General features: G+C 41.4%; 2 protein-coding genes across 2 annotated transcripts; both read left to right on the top strand.

Moving 5' to 3' along the window:
- Positions 2,278–5,542, top strand: LOC8083076 (cytochrome b-c1 complex subunit 9). The gene is made up of 3 exons (XM_002450174.2): positions 2,278–2,438; positions 2,560–2,607; positions 5,244–5,542. Exons 1-3 carry the CDS (start codon positions 2,346–2,348, stop codon positions 5,292–5,294), a joined length of 192 nt encoding a protein of 63 aa, XP_002450219.1. The 5' UTR covers positions 2,278–2,345; the 3' UTR covers positions 5,295–5,542.
- On the top strand, positions 12,550–18,723 carry LOC8083074 (protein ZINC INDUCED FACILITATOR-LIKE 1). Its single transcript, XM_021460992.1, has 17 exons — positions 12,550–12,877; positions 14,160–14,200; positions 14,412–14,472; positions 14,554–14,656; positions 14,750–14,852; positions 14,926–14,979; positions 15,068–15,130; positions 15,203–15,252; positions 15,337–15,412; positions 15,936–16,136; positions 16,691–16,778; positions 17,462–17,547; positions 17,634–17,741; positions 17,846–17,890; positions 17,999–18,087; positions 18,246–18,289; positions 18,380–18,723. Exons 1-17 carry the CDS (start codon positions 12,724–12,726, stop codon positions 18,478–18,480), a joined length of 1,467 nt encoding a protein of 488 aa, XP_021316667.1. The 5' UTR covers positions 12,550–12,723; the 3' UTR covers positions 18,481–18,723.

Genomic DNA, 26,807 nt, shown 5'->3' with positions numbered 1-26,807 from the left:
TTGTTCATTCTCCAGTCTTGTGCGGTGGAAAGAATCATCAATATCGCAAGACGCTTGACATGTTTTATTAATTCTCATGATGGATGGGTGAGAATCTATTTTGAATGTGTTCCAAACAAGACTTTGTTTTATCGGTAATGATTGAGGACGGGCGTCCGTCCACGCCGGACGGACCGCGCGCCCACTCTGCCCCTTTTCTTTTCTGCTGAATGTGCTCCATCCGCATGCAGTGCATCCTTATCCACTCGACTCTACTCTTTCTCTTAAAATAACAGCAGCCGCCTTCCTTCCACGAACTCCAGAGGATTCAACCTAGCCTGGTGCGATGCCCTCTCCCACACTCTGCCCACGCATGTTGCCCTTCCACCCTCGCTGATGCGTGCGATGCCCTTCCCCACCCCAAGCGCGGCGCCCTCCAACCCCCAACGAGTCAAGGCGCGGTGTCCTTCCCTCGCCCCAGTGTCTCCCCTGCCGTCCTCCCTCTCCCCCAGCACCCTCCCCCAGCACAACATCCTCCCCTGGCATGGCATCCTCTCCCACCAGAAGCCGCTGAACCTAGCGCGGCACTCTTCCCCACCCTCGCTCGGCATCCTCCCTAGTCCTGGTGGCATCATCTCTCACACTCTGTGACCCGAGCTCCCCCTATCCTGGTGGCCATGGTGCTCCCCACGTCAAGCTCGCTCTCTCTCTCTCTCTCTCTCCATGTTGCAATTCTATGTTTCAGTTGTTTCAATAGCTTCAGAGACATGTTGAAGTTGAATCATACGGATGTTGCAAAAGTAGATCGGGGGATGTTGCACTTGTTGCATATGTTGCAATCGTTTAAGAGTCATGTTGCAGTAGTATGTTTCGAGTGTTTCAGATATTTCAGCGGTAATGTTTCATTTGTGTTTTCCGAATGCATGTTGCAATTGTGTTTATTTGATATTGCAGATGTTCTACACATATGTTTGCATGTGTTCTATTCGAATGTTGCATATGGTAGCAATGGATTTTCAAGTGTGTTTCAGGTGTGTTTTCTAAGTGTTTCATAAGCGTGTTTCAAGTGTTTCAGCTACTTTTAGGCTATGTTGCAACTATTAAGTTTGGATGTTTCAAAATTAGATCGGTTTCTTCTTCCACCTTGTGCTGCGTCATCTCTTCTGGAGCCGGCAGGGCATCCGTACGGACGAGGGATGGGCGATGGACGCGATGAGCGAGCCGGCAGGGCATCTGTACGGAACGAGGGATGAGCGGTGGACGCATTGGATGAGCCAGCATGGCGTCCGTACAGACAAGGGATGGACGGTGGGTGCGATGGGCGAGCCAGCAGGGCGTCCGTACGAATGAAGGATGGGCGGTGGACGACGTGATGGGCGAGCCAGGGCGACAAGGGATGGTCGATGGGCGTGGTTGCGTGCGGTGCGGGTTTTTTTTATTGAAAAGCGTACGCTCGCGATTGAAGTGGGTGCGGGCAAACAGAAGTCGCGTCCGGTCACGTCCGGACGCAGGACTAGAGCCGGACGTCCGGGCGCTAGACTTGCCGTTGTTTTATTGCAATTGATGCTGCCAAAAAATTGGTTCGTGATAGGAAAGCTTAAAATTCTTCTACAGCAACATGAATCAATCTAGATAATAGCAGGATTTCCACATATGGTCGAAGTAGAATTCGACAAGGGACTCTATTTAGCACAATCCAAATTCACTCGTTTTTAGGTACAACGTAACTCAACTTCTAATTGTACGAGTCCTTTCAGTCAAAAAAATTGTACCAGTCTTGTATACCACCGCTATCCTAAAGAGAATGCAATTTTTTTTGCGAACGGAAAGATAATGCAATTCTAATTGCATTCTTGATTAAAATGTCTCAAGTTTAATAGAATATTAAGGTATAACACCAAATTATATTATAAAAATATATTTATTCCAATGGAATATATTTAGTATGATAAATCTTATTATTTTTTATGAATTTAGTCAAATCTGATATACTTTAATATGGTGTTATTCTAGAATTTCATGTTTTTTTTAGAGAGAGAGTACAATGACATGTACAACCCTGGCCTTTATCAACTTAAGTTTTATTATAACTAACTTAGGTTAATATTCAAGACTTCAATCAAACAGTTAGATACACATTATATAAAATTATTACTATTTAATAAATTAAATAAATACATATATTTTGCTATAAAGATAGAAAAAAAAAGAACTGGATGGGCCACTGGGTTCGGCCCAAAAGAAAGGAATCCTTATTATTAAATCAAGAAGGGGAAATATATAAAAACAAGACTTCTCCGAATCCGTCTCCGCCTCTCCCCTCGCTCGTTCTCCCCGTCTACGACCCGCCGCCGCCGCCGCTCGCCATGGGCCTCCTCGACGCGCTCTACCGCGTGGTGATGCGCCGCAACGCCGTCTACGTCACCTTCGTTGTCGCCGGCGCCTTCGCGGGCGAGCGGGTGCGCCCTCCCTCCCTCCCTTCCTCCCCCTCTCCTCCGACCCCCAGATCCCAGATCTGCCATTCCGTCTCCCCCAAAGGGTTGTCTCTTTGATTCCTAATCGGTTGTCTGTCGTTTGCAGGCGGTGGACTACGGCGTTCACAAGATCTGGGACATGAACAACCTCGGGGTAACATTTCTCTCCCCAGCTTCCCTTTCGCGTTGCTTTTCCATTCTTATCAATTTGTTGCAATTGTCATCAACCAATTAGTGAAAGGAAATCTAGGTTGTTCTGATGATTGAAACATCTGTTTGTTGTGATCTGTTCTGGATTAAGGTCGCTTGCGAGAGAATGTCAATCGTTATCTGTGCTCGATTAGGTGGCCTGATCGCATTTTGTCCTTGTCCCTTTTGGAGTGCCGTCCTCTCCTGTCACCCATCCGGCTGAATCTCCAATCCTGGACTGGAGAATACACCTGGTTGTGGTCTCCTTTTTTTCTCAACTAGGATTGTCCTGATGCCACAGATTTTAGATGTGATGATGCGGCATTGGTTGCCTTTATATATGGGCTTGTCTACGCAGATGAGTGACTACTTTGTTTAGTAGGTAGCGATGCTTGGAAGATATTGTGCTCATTTTCCATTTATCATGACACGGTTTTCCTTGATGAGCACATGCATGTAATCATATTTATTTGGCTCTCAGCAGTCACATACTGTCTATAAGTTATTTTTATTTTACAGTACAGAAAAGTGCTTTGGTACGACGAATTGAGCATCTACACGATGTGTTCTTTTTTGTCATTAGTTATTTAGGTCTCGAACAACCTTTCGGAATTAGCACTGTCACCACCACTTTCATTTATGTCTCAGTGTGTGTAGAGCACCTGCTTTCCAATAGCTTTTAAAGAGCAAGGCAAAGAATAGAGCATTGAGACTTGCTAGAAATGTGCATATTGTGTTTTTGTTGGTCTTGATTTCTTGTTTCTGTAGAGATTTTATCTCGTCATAATATGTGCAGAATGTGATGTAATGCAAGAATAGAACATTGGAATTTGCTAGACATGTACATATTGTGTTTTTGTTGTTCTTGATTTCTCATTTCTGTAGAGATTTCATCTTGTCGTAATATGTGCAGACTGTGATGTAATAATTTTGACAAACAACTGGAGTTACTTATTGCTTGACACTCAGTGGAAAACAGTTCAACACTATGAGTGCTAATTTTGAGTAGACCCCTTACAGATAAATTGATAAAATATGCATTTTCTAGAGTAAAAAATATTTAGCAGATGCCTGTTGTTTAGTCTCGAGTAATCTAACAATTATATTACAAGCATAATGTTTTTTAACGAAGTTACTTGAATAGCTAATGCAAATGGAGCAACACAGCCACACAGGGTCCTGATCTTGTTCAGTGATTGATGGCATAACACTTATCGTTGTATTTATCCTTAGAAGAAAGGATCCGGACTGATAATTTAAAATAGACATGTGTCACAGAAAAATGTGGATGTACTGATTTCTGAATCATCTTCATGGATTCAGACTTGACATGTGTTGGCATAAATCAGAAAGCTGGATTGCTCAATGTTTGGTTTGTTTGTAGTCTAAATTTGCATCTAATACATATAGTGCATCGTATTATTTTGGTTGAGGAGCCTTGCAGAGTTCTTTTCATTAGCAATCAGCCACTGCAGGCTGCATGCCTTTAGTTTCTATGTATGGTGCATAAGAAAGTTAGGCTGCACAATATGATAGTGCAATAAGCTGTTTACAGTTAGCTTTTAGAGAGCAGGGAATGGAGCACTGAGATTATCTAGACATGTACATAATTGTGTTTGTTGTCTTGGTTTCTGATTTCTGTAGATACTACATACTCGTAATATATGCGGAGTATGATGTAATAATGTTCTGCCAAACAACTGGGGTTACTTATTGCCTGACAGTGGAAAATAGTATGATTCATTGTTTCCAACATTACTAGGACATGTGTTTTGCTATTAACATCGATTTCAAAATATTCTATGACAATTTCTTTGTAGATCACATAGCACATAGGTAGTGATCATGACTATTTTATGTTGATGGAGTTATTTTGCTGTACAAATTATTGCTAGGCCTGGATAACTTGTAGCCCTTGCTTGCTTATTTAATTGATTGTAATGTGCAACAGGAAAGTTTTTAGCAGACTGGATGTTCTCAATTTGTACAGCAATTTGTCAATATACCAGTCTGAAGTCTGAACAGCATATATATAAAGATAACTGGAGTAGAACCCATTAAGACATCATATGCAGTGAAGATATACTCAGCATCTTGTTTAGCTCTGAAAGCTGACCTAACAAATATACTAGGAGCATAATGGTTTTTAACACAGAACTTGAATAGCTAACCTCAATGGAGCAACACCTGGTCTTGTTCAGTTATTGAATAATTTCTGTTCCACTCTTTACACCTAACAGAAAGGACATACAAACCAGACATATTTGACTGAAAAAAAATATGGGTTAACAGATTTCCAAATCTTCATGACCATCATGCTATTTCAGCTGATGAACATGGTAGGTTTCTTGTTATTTGTAATCAGCACTAATTGCTGATAGGATGCATGGCTTCTATTTCTTTGTGTGGTGAATAAATAAAAGTGTGTGTAGACATTTTCTTCTGTGTTTTGATTTGAAACCAAACCAGAAGCTGGCCTCAATGTTACTTATGTTTTCCAGCTGCATATATATAAAACTAAACTCTAAAGACCCCTCATTTGTTCACTTTACAATTGTTCGGGATTCTTGGCTGACGATTTTTTGTTGTATGGAATTTCAGAAAAGGTACGAAGACATACCAGTTTTGGGGCAGAGGCCAGCCGAAGAATGATAAATTTTGGTCGCCATTTAGCTCTGGTTTAACAGTTTCATTTTGGCGCAATAATAAGCGATGTAAACTTCTTACTCAGCTCCTGAGAGCTGCTTCTCATTCATTTACTCTGAAGATGCTGTGTGTGGATTTCGTGGTGCATGGCAGAAACCTGTTATATAGAGCATGCAAATACCTCTGGAGGATTCCTTTGTTATGTTTTTTCCCAGTTCCGCAAAAATGCGACATTATCCTTGTTTTAGTTTTAATCATGATCCGGAGCACGTACCCTGCCCTTCCAAAATAACAGTATAGCAGAAATTAGATAAAAACTCTGTTCACTTGTCCTATAAGCTGTATTTTTTTTGCTAGCTAATAATATTTTTCTATTATAATAAATCAGCGAAGTACTATAACTTTTCTCATAATAAATAACCATGACTTTTCTAACAATAAATCATGCCACTACGTCTGTTTAAAGATGCAACGTATTACACCATTTTATCTTCACTCCCCGTTTAAGTTAAGATAATCTTCACTCCGTCCGTTTAAATAAAGATAATATTTGTGTCGATGAAAATAAGATAATATTACATGCGACGTATACTACATTAAATCTAGACTAGAAGGCTAGTTTTTTCTCTCTTTTTTTCAAAAAAAAAAAAGGAAAGGAGAAGGGAATTTCTTGCTGCAAAAGAATAGGAAGAAATCTCGGAGTGGCAGCTAAGCATGTATCCCATGATTTTCACTTTTTTTCTGTTTTCATACACTCGTGTAGTTTTTTTTTTTTCTGTTTTCATACACTCGTGTAGTACTCGTCAGTATGAACGACCGAACAACTCTGTTTTCACACACTCGTGTAGTATGAACGAGTGAACAATGTTCCCCTAAAAAAGTCAAAAATATATGAGGGTATATCTAATATGTCCCATCAATTATTTTTTTTAAAAAATATGTACCATTAATTAAAATTATTAAAACCAATGGCAAATTATATTATTTTTAATATTAATCAGACTATATAAATTGTAATTTAATCGATTTCTATATAACTAGTGACGGCATTGATTTAAAATGGAGAATCATGTCACTTTTATTTAGTTAATATATATGAACAATGAATAATAATATTAACTTTAACATTAAATAAGAATATATAAACAAAAAATAATTAGTGTTTATTATATATCTAATGACATTAGTTTAATTTGGCTAGTTATGTTAGTGTTCAATAACATATATATTCCACTAAAATACATATACACATAGATAGATACAGAAAATCCACCATATCACGATTAAAATTCACTTGCCGTTTAATTTGGGAGCACCCAGCACGTAACGATACGACGCAATAAAGTCGGTTGGCGGGGAGGGATGGAGTTGGATCGGGATTCGATCGGGAGTTGTTCGGCATCCACACGCACACACACGCTTGCGGCGCGCGAAACCTCGCTGATGCGCCCGCGCAACCCTTTGCCCTACTCTTGCGCCGCCATATAAGCCAAGCCACCGCACTACCCACCCACAAGAAGCAAGAACCCAACCCACCACCCCGACACAAGAAACCCTAGCTAGCTAGCTAGCTACTCGAGTCCAGCGAGGAGAGAGCGCGCGGCGGGCGCGGCCACTCCACCGCGCTCCCCACCCCACTTCGACTCGATCCGATCGATGTCCAATCCCTCGCTGCCGATAGTACCCATGGCGGCGGCCACCGCCTCTCCCCTCCGGCGCCGCGCCCGCGATCACCCGGACGACGACGTGGAGGATGCCCTAGAGCTAGAGGCGGAGGGCCAACTGCGCGGGCACGAGTCCTTCGACTCCGACAGTACCCAGGACGACGACTACGCGCCCGAGGCCCGTCGTCTTCGTCTGCAGCACCACCGCTCCCCTCCCCGCCGCCGCCCCCGCCTCCAGGAGCTAGACGCGCTCGACATCCTCCTCTTGGGCCCCTCCCTGCTGCTGTCACCCACGCCGTCGGTCGAGTGCGAATCCGACGCGACGCTCAGCGACAACGACCACCACCACGGCCGTGTCGGCGGCGGCGGCGGAGGCAACGCCACCGGTTCCAGTTCCAGCGCGGCGGGGAACTCGTCGTCAGCCGCTGCCGCTGCCGCTGCTGCGGACGCGGTCGGTCGGGGCTGGGACGCCACCGGCAAGCGAGGATGGAAGGCTGGGGGCCGCCACCGCCGCCGGAGGGTGGTGCTATCTGATTCGGATTCTGATCTGAACACGATCTCCTCCAAGGGCGAAGGCCAGGCCGGGACTACCGCCAGCAGCAGCAGCTTGCAGGCCGCCCCCACCGCCGTCCACCACCAGCAGCCACCGCCGCCGCCTCTGCAGCAGCAAGCAGCTCAGCGGGCGACGGAGTACACGTGCAAGGTGTGCGGCAAGTCGTACGCGACCAACCAGGCCCTGGGCGGCCACGCGGCCGGGCACAAGAACAAGCAGAGGCGGGCCGCGTCCATCGCCGCCGCATTTCCTTTTCCTCTCGGCCGCGGTGGCGCAGGCGGCAAGGCGGACGAGCCGCACGAGTGCCGTAAGTGCGGCAAGGTGTTCGCCTCGGGGGTGGCGCTCGGCGGCCACATGAGGGTGCACTACACCGGGCCCCCGATCGTGCCCGCCAGGAAGAACAAGAAGAGGTGCCTCGCGCCGCCACCGCCCGCGGAGGGAGACATCGCGGTCGCGGCGCCACCGGTGGGACTCTCGCTCGCGCTGTCGATCAAGACGGACGAAGAGTCGCCCTCGACGCCGCCTGATGCGCCGGCCGGAGCTGCTGTTCGAGCGGTGCGTCTCTTTGGCATTGATGTCAGCCCGCAAGTGCAGCAGGCGCCATTGCCATTGCAGCAGCAACAGCAGGGCTCCCGCGGCACGTCGACGGAGGGTTCTTCGTCCACGGTTCAGCAACAACATTAGACTGTCATAGTATAGTGCAAAGGAAGGATCTCGTGTGGGGTCTCTCCCTTTTCTTAAGCTAGGAAGGTTTAAGTTTGTTCGGATAGTTATAGTAATTGGCAATTTGGCATATCACATTCGGTTTCTTGGTTTGGTATATGTAATCGCATGAGAAATTTTGTACTATTTTTGATTTGGTAGATAGATATATATAGATACCATGCTTAGCAGATATAGATAGAAAGTTCTGATGATACACATATCTTTAGTATATCCCAAATGAATTAAGAACCTCTACTTTAATTTGTACTACTGCTCAAGATAGACGAGAGGAAGTTTGCCTTTCAACTTTTTCAGATGTAATCATTCAACTATCTGAATGAGAAGTTGTGCGAGAGGCATACATTGCCCTATCTTGTCTGGGTGATTCAAGAACAAACTCATAGCTAGTCTGCGTTTTTATTCAGTATATATTCACGCGTACCTGTACACAGTACACACCCAATAAATCAAGCTCCGAGTTTGAAGTTTGGACAGAAACTGGTGCAGCATGCATGTCACAAGCCCACAACGCAACGGAAATGGCTGATTTGCATGGTTTGTGACGTACAACTGTACAAGATCGCCACCAGCTCCGAGTAGCGATCTTGTTCTCGCCTTGGGCTGGGCCAGTTCGGTACGTCCATGCGACAAACACGGGAGAAGGGGTGGTGTAGGTGGGCTGGGCCAAATTTAGGTGTTGGGGTAGGTTTAGGCCCGTCGTCTGCGTTTGAATTTATCCAAACTCAACATACCACATCACTACACTTGCAACTGAAATTTGGAACGGTTAACTTAAAAGACGACTTAAATCACATCACTTGACTTGGCCACATCTTTCACTAGCAACCGCATCAGGCATGGCATGAACCGTCTCGGGTTTTCAGGTCAAGCCACCTATGGGCCCCCTCAAACAGACGGCAGCAGCAAAAAGAACATAGACATGAGCCTATAATTGGAACCCAGACTAAATAAAGGATAAAGCAATGCAAATTATTGATGATTGTTTACAGATATCGTCTAGCAGCTTTCAAGTTATTAACACCAACAATATCCACTGATCGAAACATGCACATCGGAGGACTAATGACACAATAGAAACAAACATATGATGGGGGGCTGAATTAGGTAGCAGCAAATAAATGGATCAAATATAGCTCATTTCCATTATTACCTATATGTCCTGAAGATCAGCACATCGGTGAGAAGGGAAATGTCAACAGCAAATAAACCAATGAGCAAAACTGCTAGTAGTACAAATAAATACAGAAGCATAAGACGATCGAACAAGTACTCAAGTATCTTCCATCCAGGGAATGAACAAGAACGATGGAAAAGGTCATATACACCACTGATAAAAAAAAATATATATATGCATCACCGTGAACATGACTTGTGCAATCTGCACCAATGCCAACATTGTGCTAACTATACATCAGAATTAATAGCACAACAGAAACAAACATAAGATGCGTCCTGAACATGTAGCAGATGTCTCCAATCCAACTCATGCCACTCAGAAGGGAAAAATGGCAGCAAGTCAGCAACAGATGTAAACCATCGAACAAAGTTACAGTAGTGGTAAGACAGACTAGGCAGCCGCACCCGCACCACTCCAGGGAATGGACAAGAATGACCGAAAAGGTCATACACGCACACGCCCCTGATCAAAATATGCGTCACTTGAAAACAGGGCTGCAATCTGCACTAACCGTGCCGTGCGTGCATCCAACAAGGCCTAATGTCCGGATGACACCAGCGCAAATATCTTCGTGAGTGCAGTCTGCAGAGCAATTAAATAATTAATGACTACAATATATAAGCAAGAGGAGGGTGTCGATTTTTTCAGAAGACAAAGTGTACCTCATTATTAGCTATATCTCCCTTCTCCGTACTTCCCATTCTTTGCATCGCCAAGATAGCTCCTCGCTGCTATCTTCTACTACAAGTCGACATGAAGTGTCCATTTCCGGCAGCCAGCCTGTGATGCTAGGACAGGACCAAATTCTCAGAACCTCGAGGGAGACAAGGCTTCGCAGATCTGCAGGAAGTAACTGGAGGTTTGGGTAGCACCCAAAATGGAGCCATTGGAGGGAGGTGAGCAGAAGGAGCGCTCTCTCCTGTTCCTTCGTTAGGCTTACCATCAGGCTAGTTTCTTTTCCTTTGAGTACTAGGCATCGTAAAGACGTGAGCTGTTTGCAGAGAGGCATGGTAAGGACAGATGCGTCCCCAATCTCAAGGTCTGTTGCAATAAAAGCTGTATCCATGGAGGTAAGCCAGAGGAGGCATCTATCCATGAAGGACGTCAGGTTTGTAATAGACTGGAAGCCCTCGATCAAAGCAAGCGACTCACAAATCACAATCTCTAATTCCTAACTGTGTCAGTGCTTGCAGTATCCCAGCTGTAGAGATGTCAATTCTGGACTATCCCATACTACCAGTTCAGTTATGGCAGGGAGACAGGAAAGCAGACGGGACAGGACATTGTTTGGTAACTGATGGAGGAAGCAGTCCAATCTGATCTGCATCCTGTTCTTGCTCCTGTAGCTTTGGATCCCGATCCCATGCAGCAGAGCTCGGACGGTGAAGTCGACGAGGCAGCGCCGCACCCCCGCTCTCCTCCTCCTCCTCCTCCTCCTCCTCCTCCTGCGTCGATTAACTCCCAGTCCCAGCATGGAGGTCGCCTAGAATGGATTACCCTACTCACGGACGGTGGCGCGGCGCCCTCCGGCGAGCGGCGCCATTGACGTCCTGGTTGGGCTTGACATGCCAGGCCCATCTCCTCGTGAAGAAACATAGTAGATAGGGTAGAGTCGTGGGCCTGGCCCAATTCCTGGCAGGCCGGTTGTTCGGTGCGGGCCGTGGGCCTCGATTCCACGATGATGGTGTATGGGAGGAAGAAGTCCACTTTACGTCCCTCAACTTTCTCAAAAGTCTGATTTTCATCCCTGAACTTCAAAATCGGGTAAAATACATCCCTCAATTTTTGAAACCATGCATATTACGTCCCTGACATGGCTATGAGCGGTTTTGAAGGCAGTTTTGTTTTTTTTTATTTTTATTTATTTTGGCTGAATATTTGTAAAATTATAGTAAATCACATAAAATTCATAAAATAGTAAATCTGATTTTGTTGGACTCCAGATAAGTAGATCTACATAGTGAACATATAATATAGTATGCTTTAGTACAAAATTTTTATTGTAGCTTTAGATCTGTGTTTTTCTATAATTAATTAGAATAATTCATAGCTATAGTTTGTGTGGTCTAATTGTGGTGATTTTTTTATGTTAGACTAATTATTATATGTTTAAACTATGGTAAAAATTTCATACTCATTAGATCATGTATAACTTAGTTATAGATTTATTATAATTTAACAAGCATAAACCTAAATAAATCTATAACTAAGTAATACGTGATTCAATGAGTATAAAATTTTTACTATAACTCAAACATAGAATAATTAGCTCACCATATAAATTTCATCACAATTGGACCATAGAAAATGTAGCTATAATTAGTCTAATTAATTACAGAAAAACATAGATCTAAAGATGCATCAAAAAGATTTGTACTAGAACATACTATATTATATATTCAATGTGTAGATCTACTGATGTAAAGTCCAACAAAATTGAGTTTTTTATTTTATGATTTTTATGTGATTTATTGTGATTTTTCAAAAAATTCAGCCAAAATAAATAAAAAGAAAAAGGTAAAACCGCTTTCAAAACCAGGTCAAGGATGTAATGTGCACAGTTTAAAAGTTGAGGGATGTATTTTGTCCGGTTTTAAAGTTCAGGGACGAAAATTAGACTTTCGCGAAAGTTGAGGGACGTAAAGTAGACTTTTTCCTGTATGGGATATCCCTCGCAGTTGAACCGAGCCTGATTTGATTCTTGATAAATGAACTCGTTCCTGAAACTGAGTTAACGGGCTGAACTCAACAGATGCCAGGAGAGATTATCCAATCCCATTTCTTTTGAGGCTAGGTCAGTGATATTCCACTCTCAATTTACCAGACTTTTAAATTAAATATCTCAAATCTCAATTTACCAAGCTTTTAAATTATGAGGGTCAGTCCCAGATCCACCCCTGCCCGATCACGGTTGCTGACGAGCTTTTGTGAACTCTTTCTCAATTAAACTACTCTCTCTGAGACGCTGACCAAACTCTGTCGACGATGACAAGGGTCATTCATTAACAACAACAACAACAACAACAACAATACCATTCTATATACTAGTATGTGCAGATGAGACAACAAGTGCGACACACGGCCTCTGCATCCATTCGTCGTGGCTCCTGCAAATTAAAATTAAAATTCCTCTGCTGTCTGCTCCATTCCTGACGCTGACGTCGTGAACCCGTGACGGAATCGCTTTGGCAGCCCAACCAATCTCCTCTTGCTCCTGGCTAGCGAGTACGTTGTTGCGTGCGTTGACTTGCATTGGCGGCTCTGCTCCTCCTCCTCCTCTCTTGTCTTCTGTCTGTGAAGAGCGGCCGGCGGCCAATGGAGAGCGGCGTCACGTCGCCATTGCTGCCGCAGGAGGAGAAGGTGTACCACCGGGGCTGCCCTGGCTGTGCAAACGACCGGAGGAAGGAGCTCCAGGAGGGCTTGCCGTACAAGGAGTTCTTGTACGTCTGGATCATCTGCCTCGCCACTTGTAAGCAGCTTCTCTCTGTCCTGACCTCCCTGTACCCTATGCGCATGTCTCTTGGTTTGGTGTTGTTGTATGAAAGCTTCTGCTTGTTTTTCTGCGCCCATGACTGTCTAATTTGGGGGTGATAAGATATTATTCAGGAATGATCTAACTTTCCGGCAGATAAACCCAACTCTACTGATAGCAAGACAAAACTTCAAAGCTGAGTGCCAAATGCTGTTGCTAAGGGCTAAATTAGCTTGGTTTGTAGCAGTTTTGCTACTCTTGTTCTTCGTTTTTTTTTCCTTTGTTCCCTAGAGTGCCCGTGTGCACTTTGTACCCGGTTTCTTTTCCCTCCTCCTTGCTTTAGTCTTGTTAGCTAATGACTGTTTTTAGCTCCAGCTTTTAATAAATACCTGTAGGGGTGCAAACCCTCAGTAAGAAAAAACACACTGCAACAGCATAATCCGGGCAGTTGCCCATATAAGAGCGGCATCTTCACCGGGTAGTAGCACTATAGTACCAAGCTAAGGGCCCCTGCTTTACATAAGTCAGGGGTGTACTTTGCTGTACATGCACAATGACATGTAGACTCATTTGTCAACATGTGGACTCATTTATCTGGATGTGTTTAGGTAGTCTCCTAAAAATGCTAACATTGAAAGGTGCTAGAGTTTTATGGCAGTTTCATGAAGGAATGATTCTTAGTCATGAAAATTTATGCACAAACTCTCTAAAATCTACTTAAACACCAAAATATCAGTATTCACTATAAGAAATATCTTAGGACACACGCCAACTCATTTCAGAGGACAGGGAAAAAAAAAGGTTGCCTCCGTTAGTGCATAGGGACGCACAAGCAACACCTGCATCTATAAAAGGATTTTTAAAGACAAGGGACTAAAGAACCTCGCCTCTAAAAATCGATGCGGGCCTCTTCATCCACCCGTCTCTGAAAATATCCCACACCATTTATATTAACTAACCCTATCCCTTTTTAGAGAGTTTTATGGATAACTGAAATAAAGGTGCATGCACTTCCTCTTGCTTGTACATAAACTTTCTTTCTCTATCTTAATTGAAAGGCAGAGCTTCTGCCATTGTGTTCAAAAAAATAAAGGTGCACTGAAAGCTGCTGGAATTAGCCTTAGTGGATAAAATTAATATATAGCCATAAGCAGATATTGATCTGGAAGCAACGTTGTATTTTATAATTCTGAATATGCAGCTTATTGTATTCTTTTTGCACACATATATATAATTGCATATTTAATACTTCATATTTCCCCTGCCTATAATTTGTCAGCTCTACCGGTGTCATCATTATTCCCCTTCTTGTATTTCATGGTACGTATTTCATTCATCGTGTCCTCTTACCCTAATAACTAAATATATTTTTTCCGTTACTCAACAGTTATTGCTAATAACTAATATTACATAGCACTTGATCTGTAAATAGATTATTCGATCCGTTCGTGTTTTATCATACACATATACATGCACAGGTGCACATATTTGAAACATTTTTTGGCTAACAAGTTTATCACTTAATTACTAGATAAGAGACTTGCATGTTGCAAAAAGAACAGAAGACATTGGATTCTATGCCGGATTTGTGGGTTAGTCCGCATAGTTGTCGTTTCTCATTTGAGATGGTAGTATATGTGGTGTTTTGAAAAAAAATTTATGGATATTTTCAGGTGCTTCATTTATGCTTGGTAGATGCTTGACTTCAACTGTGTGGGGAATAGCAGCAGATCGGTTTGGGAGGAAGCCAATTGCCATACTTAGTGTTTTCTCTGTGTTAGTAAAAGAAATTGCTTTTACCACTATTGATCAAAGTGTTATTTTTTTCCTTTATTGTGATCCTCTAACTGAATTCTTGTTAATATTTAGGGTCATATTCAATACTTTATTTGGTCTTAGTACTAATTATTGGATGGCAATAGCTACAAGATTTCTCCTTGGTGCTTTAAATGGTTTGCTTGGGCCAATTAAGGTATTGTGAATTGAGATTTTGTTTCATGTGAGATGTATTGCACAACTAATATACTTTATTGTAAATTTCACAGGCTTACTCTATCGAAGTTTGCAGACCTGAACATGAAGCATTGGGAATATCACTTGTAAACAAAAGACTACACTGATGAAATCTCAACTTTTCTTGTTCTATTTATATTTTTTTATTCTAAAGTTCACTCCTTGTCACTTCAGGTCGGCACAGCTTGGGGAATAGGTCTGATCATTGGGCCTGCTTTAGGAGGCTACCTTGCACTGGTATAATAGATATCCAATAAGTTTAGGCTATGACAATTGGAAATGCATTATGACCTAATTATATTATGACAGCCTGCAGAAAAATTTCCAAAAGTATTTTCGCCTGACTCATTCTTCGGGAGGTATTCTTTCTTCAGTGAAGACTTTATTATATTGTGTAGTATACTTGATTTCTAGAATACTTACATTCAATAAAAACTTAACAGGTTCCCGTACTTTTTGCCATGCTTATGCACCTCACTCTTTGCTACTGTTGTTCTTGTGAGCTGCATATGGATGCCGGTACGTGAAATTGCATTAGTTAGAGATATTAGCTTTGGAATTAGAAATGTACTTAATGAAGGCTATTTACTGACCTTAGTGTAGCTTACTGATCAATCTACAACTTGTACATGAAGTTACAAACAAACTTATCTATTGTAGTTACAAATGATTTCATCTTACATTCATGATCAATCACAGTACAATGATCTATCTATCCAGATTACATAGAAAAACATTATTAGCTAACGCTATGCCTCCTTTAACTTTCATAAAAGGTCCTAACAATTCGAATTAGCCTCCTTGCAAAATAAGTAAGGATAAGAGTGTCTAGAAATTTCCTTCTCTAGACCTCACATTGTGTAGAAGATATCTGGCAGAAGCTGCATCCGTTTTTTCTAATAAAATGTAAACTGAAGTAAAGCCTAAACAATGAGCTAAGGGAAAATCACGTTTTAAAATATTTCATTTGTATGATGTGACCTTTTGTCCCTCAGTTTCATTCTTCCTCATTCTATAGTAAATTATCTTGGATGTATTTTAGGAGACATTACACAAGCACAAAGTTCACCAGAATGAAAGTAAAAATGATGAAGCTTTGGAGGCCCACCAGAGTGACTACAAAGAGAAGGATGAACAAATTTCAAGTTTGGATGGCAAGAAGAGTTTATTCAAGAATTGGCCCTTTATGTCATCCTTAATTACTTATTGTATATTTTCCTTTCATGATATGGCTTATTCAGAGGTACTATTCTCGATCTCTTTCTTATTGTTTTCTGGTACTAAAATGTGATGGCTAATTATGCATTCACAAAACATGTGCTAAATGTACAATATAATTACTAGGCACAGATAAAATGTGTGTAAACTAACATGATGCAGATAGATATCAACTTAGTATACAAAATATGATGTGTTCTTACTAGTACAATTATCTTTGGATGGCTACATTCACTATGGATATATGTAGTTAACTTTGGATGATTATGAAATTAATTGAACTCTTGAACCTTTTTTAGTAGCTTATAAGGCCCTGGGAGGGTTTCTTTCTTCTTAATATATTGATATGCAGCCCTCCTACGTGTTAAAAAAAAACAATTTTGAAGACACAGTACTAAGATGCAACTAGTATATGTCCCGGCCCAAGACCTTATCTCAAAAAACTTCTAGGCGCAAGAAAATTTGACTTGTGGTGTGCTGATAAATCTACTATATTAATACTACAATACATGTAATAATAAGCAAACCTTAGATTTTGTCAGTAGTTAGAGTATTGATATCATTTGAAATCAATTCCAGGTGTTCTCTTTATGGACTGAAAGTGATAAGAAGTATGGTGGGCTCAGTTTATCGTCTGAGGCTGTAGGTCAAGTGCTCTCAATTACAGGTAACATTTCTTTTACTTAGGGTGCATTTGGATCTGGATAGGATTTTACAATCCAAGAATAAAAACCAGAGTCCAATCAAAACAAGGAGGCTTCTAGGAGATTCTATTGTATGTTCACATAATCCAAAGCAATAATCCATTGTCCTCTCTTCATGAGCTTCTTGGGGATTGTAGTATGAGAATAGACGATTTTACCCCTGATTCAACCTTTGACTGCGTACATCATGTTGAAGGAGCCATGGGTATTTTAGACATTTTGCTTGTACAGTGTCAAAAATATAATATGAGAATCTAAACAAACTATATTATTACTATTTAGAATCCGGGTTCTCAAAATCTTTGTCTAGTATCCGGATTTTAACAACCCATTGAGTTTCCAAACGGGGCCTGAGTACATTCACCAGCCTTGCTAGTGTGATGTTCTCTATGTACTTACCAGTCAAACTTAAGTTGCTAGGAAATAATAGACCTCAACATTTCCGGCCTACCCCGCTGGGCCAGGCCCAGCCCGAAGGACCTTGCTGGATAACAGCAGCCCGAGCCCAGCCCATAACTCCAGCCCAACACAGCCCGTGGGTCTAGTTATCGCTTTTTCCTGTCATTTACACCTTACTTTTTTCTATTTGTTTTATACGTGTATCAGTACTGACAAATTGCAGTATTTTTGGCCCTTGCATTTCCAGGTGTCAGTCTTCTTATATATCAACTCACTGTATATCCTCGTACTAATAAAATTCTTGGACCTATCAAGACGTCTCGAGTTGCAGCTGTGAGTAAAAAACTGCTAGTATTCAGCTGCAGCTATGCTCTGTCTTGTGCCTGCATGTCCTAACTAAGCTGTGCCTGAACTTGCAGACTCTGTGCATACTTATTCTCTTTGGGTATCCCTACATGACATATCTGTCAGGAACTGGACTATCCATCATTTTGAATATTGCATCGATCTTGAAAATCAATCTTGCTGTGAGTATTTTTCCTTTCTCCATCACCTTGACAGATTCCATATAACTTGGAGAGCACCTAGGGATCTTTATGTTTATATTTTCATCCATGATATGTTGTATCAGGCTACCATCATTTCGAGCAGTTTCATCCTTCAGAATAATGCTGTGGTATGTCCTCATAAGTTAAGATGAACTGAACACGCCAATCTATAAAAATGACTGGTGCAAGAATTATGTAGCTGACTGATGAACGCCCGATTACATACATATTCACAGCCTCAAGACCAAAGAGGAGCTGCAAATGGACTGTCAGTCACAGTAATGTCCCTATTCAAGGCAATTGCTCCTGCAATTGCAGGCACTGTGTGAGTATTCTTAGTTATTACTAACCACTTTTGCGAGAATAAAATTTGGGCTTTTTGTAGCACCAAATCCCTAATTCTATGTTGACTCCTAAAGCCATTGCGCCAAACTTCTCTGGCATTTTGGATCCTCATGACTTATTAATTACCTACAAATGCAGGTTTTCTTGGGCACAAGCACGGCAGCATACTTTCTTCTTTCCAGGTCAGTTCCTTTTTTAAGTGCTAGAGGTAATTGATGCAAGATTTTTTACTGTGGTGTAAAATTTCGTGTTGTTCCTCCATATATACACAGGTGATCAGATGGTGTTTTTTCTTCTGAATGTCATCGAGTTTCTTGGAATTATGCTCACATTCAAGCCCTTCATGGCCGCACCAGAGTCCAGAGCAGCATAATACTTAGGAATTAGTCTTTTTTTTCTCCTCCTGTTTTTTTAGTTGAAGGGGAACATTGAATCATTCAGATCGATCATGGTGCATGCATATGATTTGTCGAGGGTTCTTCAAAAAAAATATGATTTGTCGAGATTACCAACTAGGCAAATTTTAGTCGGTGCTCGCTAAACTGGGATGTCATTGTTATAGCAATCTACCAGTTTAGCATGGGATAAAAAAAATACGTGGCCATCATCCCATCAACATGTATATAGCCATTAGCATAGTTAAAAAAAAAAAGGAGAATAGCCATCAGCATAGTGGGCTGTAGAGTCTGTAGGCATGAGCAATCCGGCCCACGCCGGAGATACAGGCAGCTGAGCTATTGACGGGCCTTCTTCGGTCTAAACACATCGCAGTGTTGCAGCAGTCAAATGGTCATAGATCTTGCTCAAAAAAAAAAGTCAAATGGTCATAGATAATCCTGTTGGCCATAGATCCTGTAAAAGCAACAAACCGGCTGGCCCAGAAAGCACCAAGACCTACCTGGCTGCGACCTCCAGTGATGAGCTCAGCCACGACGCGTGCGGCGGGGCGCTCGTGCAGTGCAGCTCAGCCCGCAGGAGCTCAACGAGCTTCTTGGCATATATGGGCCGCAAACTCCGTGCAGGTAGCTTCTCAATGTCAATGGTGCTCCCGCGTCTTTCACGACAGCTTAAATTCCTGCCATCCACGAGATCGAGTAGGGCCTTGTTTACTTCCCAGAAAATTTTGCAAAATTTTTCACATTCTCCGTCACATCGAATCTTTAGACGCATGCATGGAGTATTAAATATAGACGAAAATAAAAACTAATTGCACAGTTTGGTCGAAACTGACCAGACGAATCTTTTGAGCCTAGTTAGTCCATGATTGGACAATATTTGTCAAATACAAACGAAAATGCTACAGTATCCATTTCCCAAAAAATTTCGGAACTAAACAAGGCCTAGAGCGGCACCCGCAGCACGCCCCTGTGATCAGTGGAATGCCTGTGATCATTGGCGGACTTAGGCCTAGGGCCACTAGGGCCTTGGCTCTAGTCGTAGACTAGGTATTCTAGGTACAACTCTTTAATTTTTGGACCATTGTCTTATTAATTTGTCAGAGTTTAGGTCTTGTTTAATTTCCAAAAAAATTTAAGATTTCTTATCATATCGAATCTTTAGACACGTGCATGAAGTATTAAATATAGATATAAAAAATAACTAATTATATTGTTTGCCTACAATTTGCAGGATAAATCTTTTGAGCCTAATTAGTCCATAAAATTGGATAATAATTATCAAATACAAACGAAAGTGTACAGTAGCCAAAGCCAAAAAATTTCTCCAACTAAACAAGGCCTTAGCCCAATAGCTTTAATGCCTCGCCCTCTCGCTTGGATGCTTTGCTTGCTCGCGCCGCCACTCGTAACTGGTGCTCGTTGCCCGCGAGTGCTTCACTGCACCATAGTCGGGCGAGTAGGCGAGACAACATCATCACTGAGAAGAAGGGGCAGGAGAAGATCAACCAACGCTTCATCAAGTTCTGTCACGGCCTCAAGAAAGCCCTGATCCAATTTATGAAGTAATTGAATCACCTGTAACTCTTCTACTACATCTTGTGTCTAGATTTAGGCGTTACTGAAAATGACATGAAAAATGCGAATGTAGCATATCATTGCTAGGTATTTATTTTTGTAGTTCAATGTTATATTCTTGTTATTGCTAAGTATTTATTTTTGTAGTTCAATGTTGTATTTTTAAAAATTGTATGCAATATATAGTTGGAGAACTTCTGATCTAAAAAATTTTCTTTGTAATAACAATTTTTATACATAGATTATATAGACGACGGTGTAGTTTTTGGCTTTTCGCTACTAGAATTTGGCCCTAGTCCTGACCAAATCCTGGGTCCGCCACTGCCTGTGATGGTGGTGTCGATGATGGGGGTGGCTTCTCCTACTAGTGGCGAAGCTAGAGCAAATTTAAAGAGAGCATTTAGTTTGTAGGTACATAAACATCTTTCATAAACATCTTTCATAGAGTAAAATTTTAGATATAATTATAGCTTTTTCAATTTCTTAGGGTGCATTTACACCTCCTAATCTATACCTAGCTCCGCCCCTGCCTGCAGGCCATTATTACTCCCCTTGTCCGCTTGCTATTCGACCTCGCAGCTGCATGCAATGGCCCCGTCGCAACGCTGCCGCCTCAAGTTCCAGCCGGATCTGGCATTCTGGCTCAACTGCTCAAGGCGTTGAGCTTGCCTGCTGTTGCAGAACTGGATGGCCATAAGTGCCAGCGTCCGCAGTGATGCCCCCATGCGCCGCGTCGTCTACGGCTTAGATGCCAGGGTCCACGACAGTGTGTGTGGGCGCGATGCAAGTTGAGAAAATTAATGGCAAGCTAACGGAATGGTAAAAATCAACAACGGAGCAACCTTTCAACGCTATTTTCTCTAAAGTTGAATCTTTTCTACGGTGTTTTTTCAAAGTCAGGATCTTTTAATGGTATGAATCGCGTTGTAATGTGTAATTTTTTCTTTTAAAAAAAATCATGTTTGCATGCATGTCGATCTCCCGCTACTGTGCCAACCAATCAGTGTAAACGTGAGTAGTTGTTGGCCAAGTTTGCTTCCTCTGCATATGGGGGGCAGGGGGCTGGCCGGCGGTTCTTCCATCTTCAATTAGTTAGGTGTCTGTTCGTTCGGATGTACTCCTTCGTTCTAAAAATTTTGAAGAGTCAAAATATCTCAAATTTAACTAAATTTATATTGTAGGATAATAATATTTATGATATCAACTGAGTATTATTACATTTTTATTAATTATATTTTCATAGTATATCTATTTGATGTCATAAAATTTTATAACTTTTTTTATATAATTTTAGTTAAATTTAAGATACTTTAACTGTTCAAAATTCTTGCCAATTGGGACGGGGGAAGTAGTATATACGACGGCTCCGAGATCCGTCCGCGGACTGGATCGGATCGGATGCGAGTAATTGGCCATCAGCCTCTTAAGAGCAGACCGATCACAATCAGATCATCAGATCAAAACACATCCAGAAATTGAGATGCATGCATGCATGAATGAACGAATGAAGATGATGAAGAAACGAAACCACGGCGAAACAAGGGATACCCCGGCAAAGGCAAGATGCCAATCGAGCAACAAAGCACCTGTCAAACAATCAATGAAACCAAAATTAGAGCAGCAGCAGAAACGGCGCAACTGCAGTACCTACTCCGTACGTACCCGGCACGCAAACAAATCGACCTGACTGCTGTGTCTCTCGCTCCCCCCCAGATGATGACGCAAGGGATGACGTAGGCCACCGTTGGCACAAATTCGTTCGTGTGGGCTGTTAGCTCGTATGGCTGAAATTATTGTTGGCTGATTTATTGTGAAAGAAAAAAACATTGCTGACTGGCAGAAAAAATACGACTGATAAGACAAGCGAACGGACTCGCCACGGCCGAGGCCACTATAATATTCATATTATGTTGTTGAGTGCTCACTCAGTTTATGTATTTATTACGTTGTTCTAAGAAAACTTTATGTACTTACATAAAGAAACGACATTGTTAAAGCGTGACTAATCGCGACATTCATGACGTGCGCTCCTCATCCTTCGTATATCTCACGAATCCTTCCCTTTCCACTCCCTCCCAAAACTTCACAGAGGGCCATCGGCATTGTCCTCGTCGCACCCCTGTCCTTCAACCCCATCCACCCTAACCACAATACCTCACTGCTAACTATCATCGTGACGCCCTCCATCCCCCTACCATCCCCGTCCAAAACCGGTTGTCCCTCGGCAACTCACTACTATCGATTCTGCTACCCAATATATGGGGTGAGTTAGTGTTTAAGTGTTGTTTATATAGTCTGACATGGTCTCAAATAATACCAGACATTTAACCGAGGCGGTTTAAATGTGTGTCCGTCTCCAAGAATATTTTAAAATGCCTTTTTTCTTGTTAAAGATGAGGAACACCAAATCAAAACAAATAAGATCATAAAAGGTACCCAAAAGTCGTTAAACAGACCGCGTGGCAAGTCTGGAGAGCACCACCTCTCTCAATACAAAAAGGTCATCATACCACGTTTGGTTGGTTAGACTAACTCCAACAGAGTTGGCAAATCAGAACGCATATGTAAAATGCGTCGTCTACAATATTGTTTAGCTGGAAGAAACGTCTCCAATAGAAGATGCATAGGCAAAGCAGAACACAAAAAATGCATCTCTCCTCTCGCTCACACGCAAATCTTTGGCGCCTCTCTCTCTCTCTCTCTCTCTCTCTTTCAATCGTCCCCGGCCAAGCTCGCCCTGAGCCACGGTGCTCGCGTGCACCCCTTCAATCGTGTGGCCCGCAACCTAGCAGTGGGCCTACTCACGCATGCCCCGGCGGCTACCTCGACAAGGGTCACACTCACGTCGTCTGCGGCCAAGCTTGCTCCTGTCCCCGTCCTGCTGTGCTCCGAGCCACGGCTGCTTGCGTGCACCCTAGCGACCAGCGGTCCATGCCCTGGCGGCCGCACTTGCCTGCGCCCCCGCGGTCTGCACCCGTCATTTGCGCCCACATCCACAGCTTCTCCAGCGGGCGCGGCCCTCCCCTATGGCGGCAGGCGTTGCCCCGATGGTGTTCTGTCTCCAAAGCGCTTCTTGCCTTCGTACGCTGCTGTCGGAGAAGCAAGTTTTTGGGATGCGACTCTTTCACTGCGCATGATCCAGATGATAGAATAGGTCTTGTGTTTGGATCTTCGCCGTTAGAGATAGTCTTAGAACACGTGCACATGTCGCAATTAGACGACGTGGCATTGTGCGATTAAGAAACCACACTGGTTAATATAAAAACTATAGGTCGCTGATCGACGAGAAGAGCCTGGCCGGAGGAGGGATCGATCGGAAGCTGTGTGGAAGGGAAGGAAGTAGGAGTATGGAACTGCATGCAGAAATGGCATATGGAAGTATGGAACTGAAAGCCAAGCAGGCCACAGTAGATCGAGTAGCGATGGGCAAGTCGGATTTGGCATCTGCAATCCAACCGCGAGCGACATCATACAGAATCGTTTGTCACATGCACGATACCTAACAGCATCCGTGTCGTCCTCTGCTGCCGGCCGGCCGTGCCATCAAATCAAAATCAAAACAAACCTGGATCAGTGTGTGTGTGTGTTTTGTTGTGGGGGAGGGGGGCGGTGTTGAGCTAGCTTTTATTATTACCTGGCCTTGTTTACAAAAAAAAATTACAAAATAAGAATAGTAGCAGTTTTGTTTTGTATTTGACAAATATTATCTAATCATAGATCAACTAGATTCAAAAGATTTATTTAAACGCAAGTTGCAGTTAAACTATGTAATTAGATATTTATTTTATAGTGTTCTATATATGCGTCGGAAGATTTGATGTAATGAAGAATATAAAAATTTTACAAATATTTTGGTAACTAAACAAGACCCTAGCTCCAGCACATGCATGCATCCTCGTCCCCTCTCGCTGTTTTGGTCTAAGGTACTCATCATTGTGCTGGGCTGCTGGTTGCGCATGCAAGGCTATGTACTTGAGCGCTACGGAAACAGTCTCCGTCCCAATAAAAATAACGTTTTAGACTTCATACCATCTAATTTAACTATTTTGTCTTATTCAAATTTATTTATAAATAGTACTTATTTTATTATTAGAAATATTTTAATAATAATATATTTATTTTATAATTTGCAAAAAAATTAAACAAAATGAATGATCAAACATGAGTAAGGCCTTATTTAATTGAGGAGGTGATTTTTGATATCGTAGCACTTTTATTTTTATTCGATAATTATTATTTAATACTAACTATGCTAAAAAAACTTGTTTCATAAATTATAAATAAATTATATAATTAGTTTTTTTATTTATATTTAATATTCGGGTATGTTTTAAGATTCGATGTGATTGAGAATCTTTTAAAAAAAATTTCCTAAACTAAATAACAATAACAAAACCACCGCTTCAATGCAGACACGTGTGCACGTTGCTCCATCCAAGGAATTGAACAAACAACTGGAGTACTTTTTTTCTTTCTCGCTCTTTGTTAAGGCCTTTGTTCAGTTGCCATAATTTTTTAAGATTTTCTATCACATCAAATCTTTGAATGCATATATAAAATATTATATATATATATATATATATAAATTAGTTATACAGTTTACTGTAATTTAGAAGATGATTCTTTTGACAATAATTACCAAATAAAAACGAAAGTGGTATAATATTTACGTACTCCCTTTGTGTAGATGGTACGCCCGCCATGCCGTTCCATCTAGATGTTTCTACGCACATACCTATGTACGTACTCCCTTTGACTGTTCACAAATAAATATACACCTTATTTTTTAAAAAAAGTTAAAATATTTTTAAATTTGATCATATATATATATAATAATAATATTTATCATATATAATTGCATATATAAATATTAATATTATTTGATATATTTTTATTTAAATCTGAAAAAGGTTTGAATAAAAATGAGATGTATATTTATTTGTGAATAGAGAGAGTACGTGCTTACTTTGGATCGATATTACAATCTTATTTAGTTACAAAATAATTGAATGTGTGTATAAAATATTTAATATAGATAAAAAATAACTAATTGTACACGGATGGCATATTAGGAGAGCTGTCAAACAAAGAAAATTTATGAAGAGATCTCTTAGATGAAAACTGGAGAGAGGTTGTGTTTCCTAGAGAAGTTTGTGTTTCCTACTCCCTCTGTCCCACAAATAAATGTAATTCATGTTTGACTATTCGTCTGATTTAATTTTTTATGTAAATAATAAAATAAATAAATCATTATAAAAATATATCTAACAATAAAATAAGTCATAAAAATAAATAATATTTATTAAAATTTTTTGAATAAGACGAATGGTCAAATATGAATCATAAAAGTCAAAAACTGCGTTTAATTATGGAACGGAGGGAGTAGATGAAAACTGGGCGTCTACAGTTTGTTCAACTAAGGTCTTGTTTAGATGTAAAAAGATTTTGAATTTCGCTACTGTAGCATTTTCGTTTGTTTGTGGCAAATATTATCCAGTCATGGACTATCTACGATCAAAAGATTCGTCTCGTGATTTACGGTTAAACTGTGTAGTTAGTTTTAATTTTTATTTATATGTAGTGCTCATGCATGTGCCAAAAGATTCGATGTGACAGAGAATCTTGAAAACTTTATGGTTTTTGGGGTGAACTAAACAAGGCCTAAAGTCGTTGAAGCTAGCATTTTTTGAGAGCTAGAGAGAGGGCTTTAATTAGTTTCAGCTGTTTAGATCGTATAGGCTCACAATTAGCAGCTAATTAAAAAATAGCTCTTTATCTAAAATAGGAGGGCTTTAATTATGGGTATTACTCTAATTCTTAGCCAAATGTCATAGCTAGTTGTCAGCCTATTAGCCAAATACGTACTAGTAAATAATAGTTCGTTGTTGTTTAATGCCAAATAAAATTAACAAAAAAAAAATGTGCATCGTAATTAAACGACGCGGCATTCATTGTAATTAAGAAACCACACAGAATAATACTATAAAACTGTCGCCGATCGACGCGACGATCGATCGGGAATGGCCCAGAGGATCGGAAAGGTGTGTGTGTTGAAGGAAGTAAAGAATTCCAGCAAGCAAGCGAGGACGGAGAGGAGGAAGGAGGAAGGAGCAGTCTGCAGTCGCGATGGGCAACTCGGATTTTGGCATCCAACAGAGCGAGCGAGCGAGCACAACATCATATATATCGTCACATGCATGATATATACGAGTACCGACATAATAGGTACCCTAACAGCATCCGTGTCGTCGCCCTCTGCTAGCTGCCGCACGTGCGGTGCCTGGCCGCCGTCCACCAAAATCAAGCAAACAGACTCACATTTGTTTGGCTAAAAAGCTATTAGTAAAAAATAATATTTGCTAATTTATTATAAAAAAACATTATTGAATGATTAGCAAATTCGTTTGATAAATTTAAACGAATATGCTAAAGTTAAAAACAAACATGATTTGTTGTGGGGGTTTGTTTATGCCTTTCTAGCTAGCCAGCCAGTTGAGCTCCGGTACATGCATGCATCCTCGGCTCCTGGCCCCTCTGGGTCTTGCGTCTTGGCTGGCAGCTGTGTTTCTTTGGTCTAAGGCCTTGTTTAGTTTCTCAAAAATTTTGTAAAATTTTTTTCAGATTCCTCGTCACATCGAATCTTTAGACGTATGCATGGAGTATTAAATATAGATGAAAATAAAAACTAATTATACAGTTTGGTCGGAATTGACGAGACGAATCTTTT

This window comes from Sorghum bicolor, chromosome 5, assembly GCF_000003195.3.
Source record: "Sorghum bicolor cultivar BTx623 chromosome 5, Sorghum_bicolor_NCBIv3, whole genome shotgun sequence".
Lineage (NCBI taxonomy): Eukaryota > Viridiplantae > Streptophyta > Magnoliopsida > Poales > Poaceae > Sorghum > Sorghum bicolor.
The sequence above is the reverse complement of the archived record's forward strand: the minus strand, read 5'-3'. Positions and strand labels throughout refer to the sequence as shown.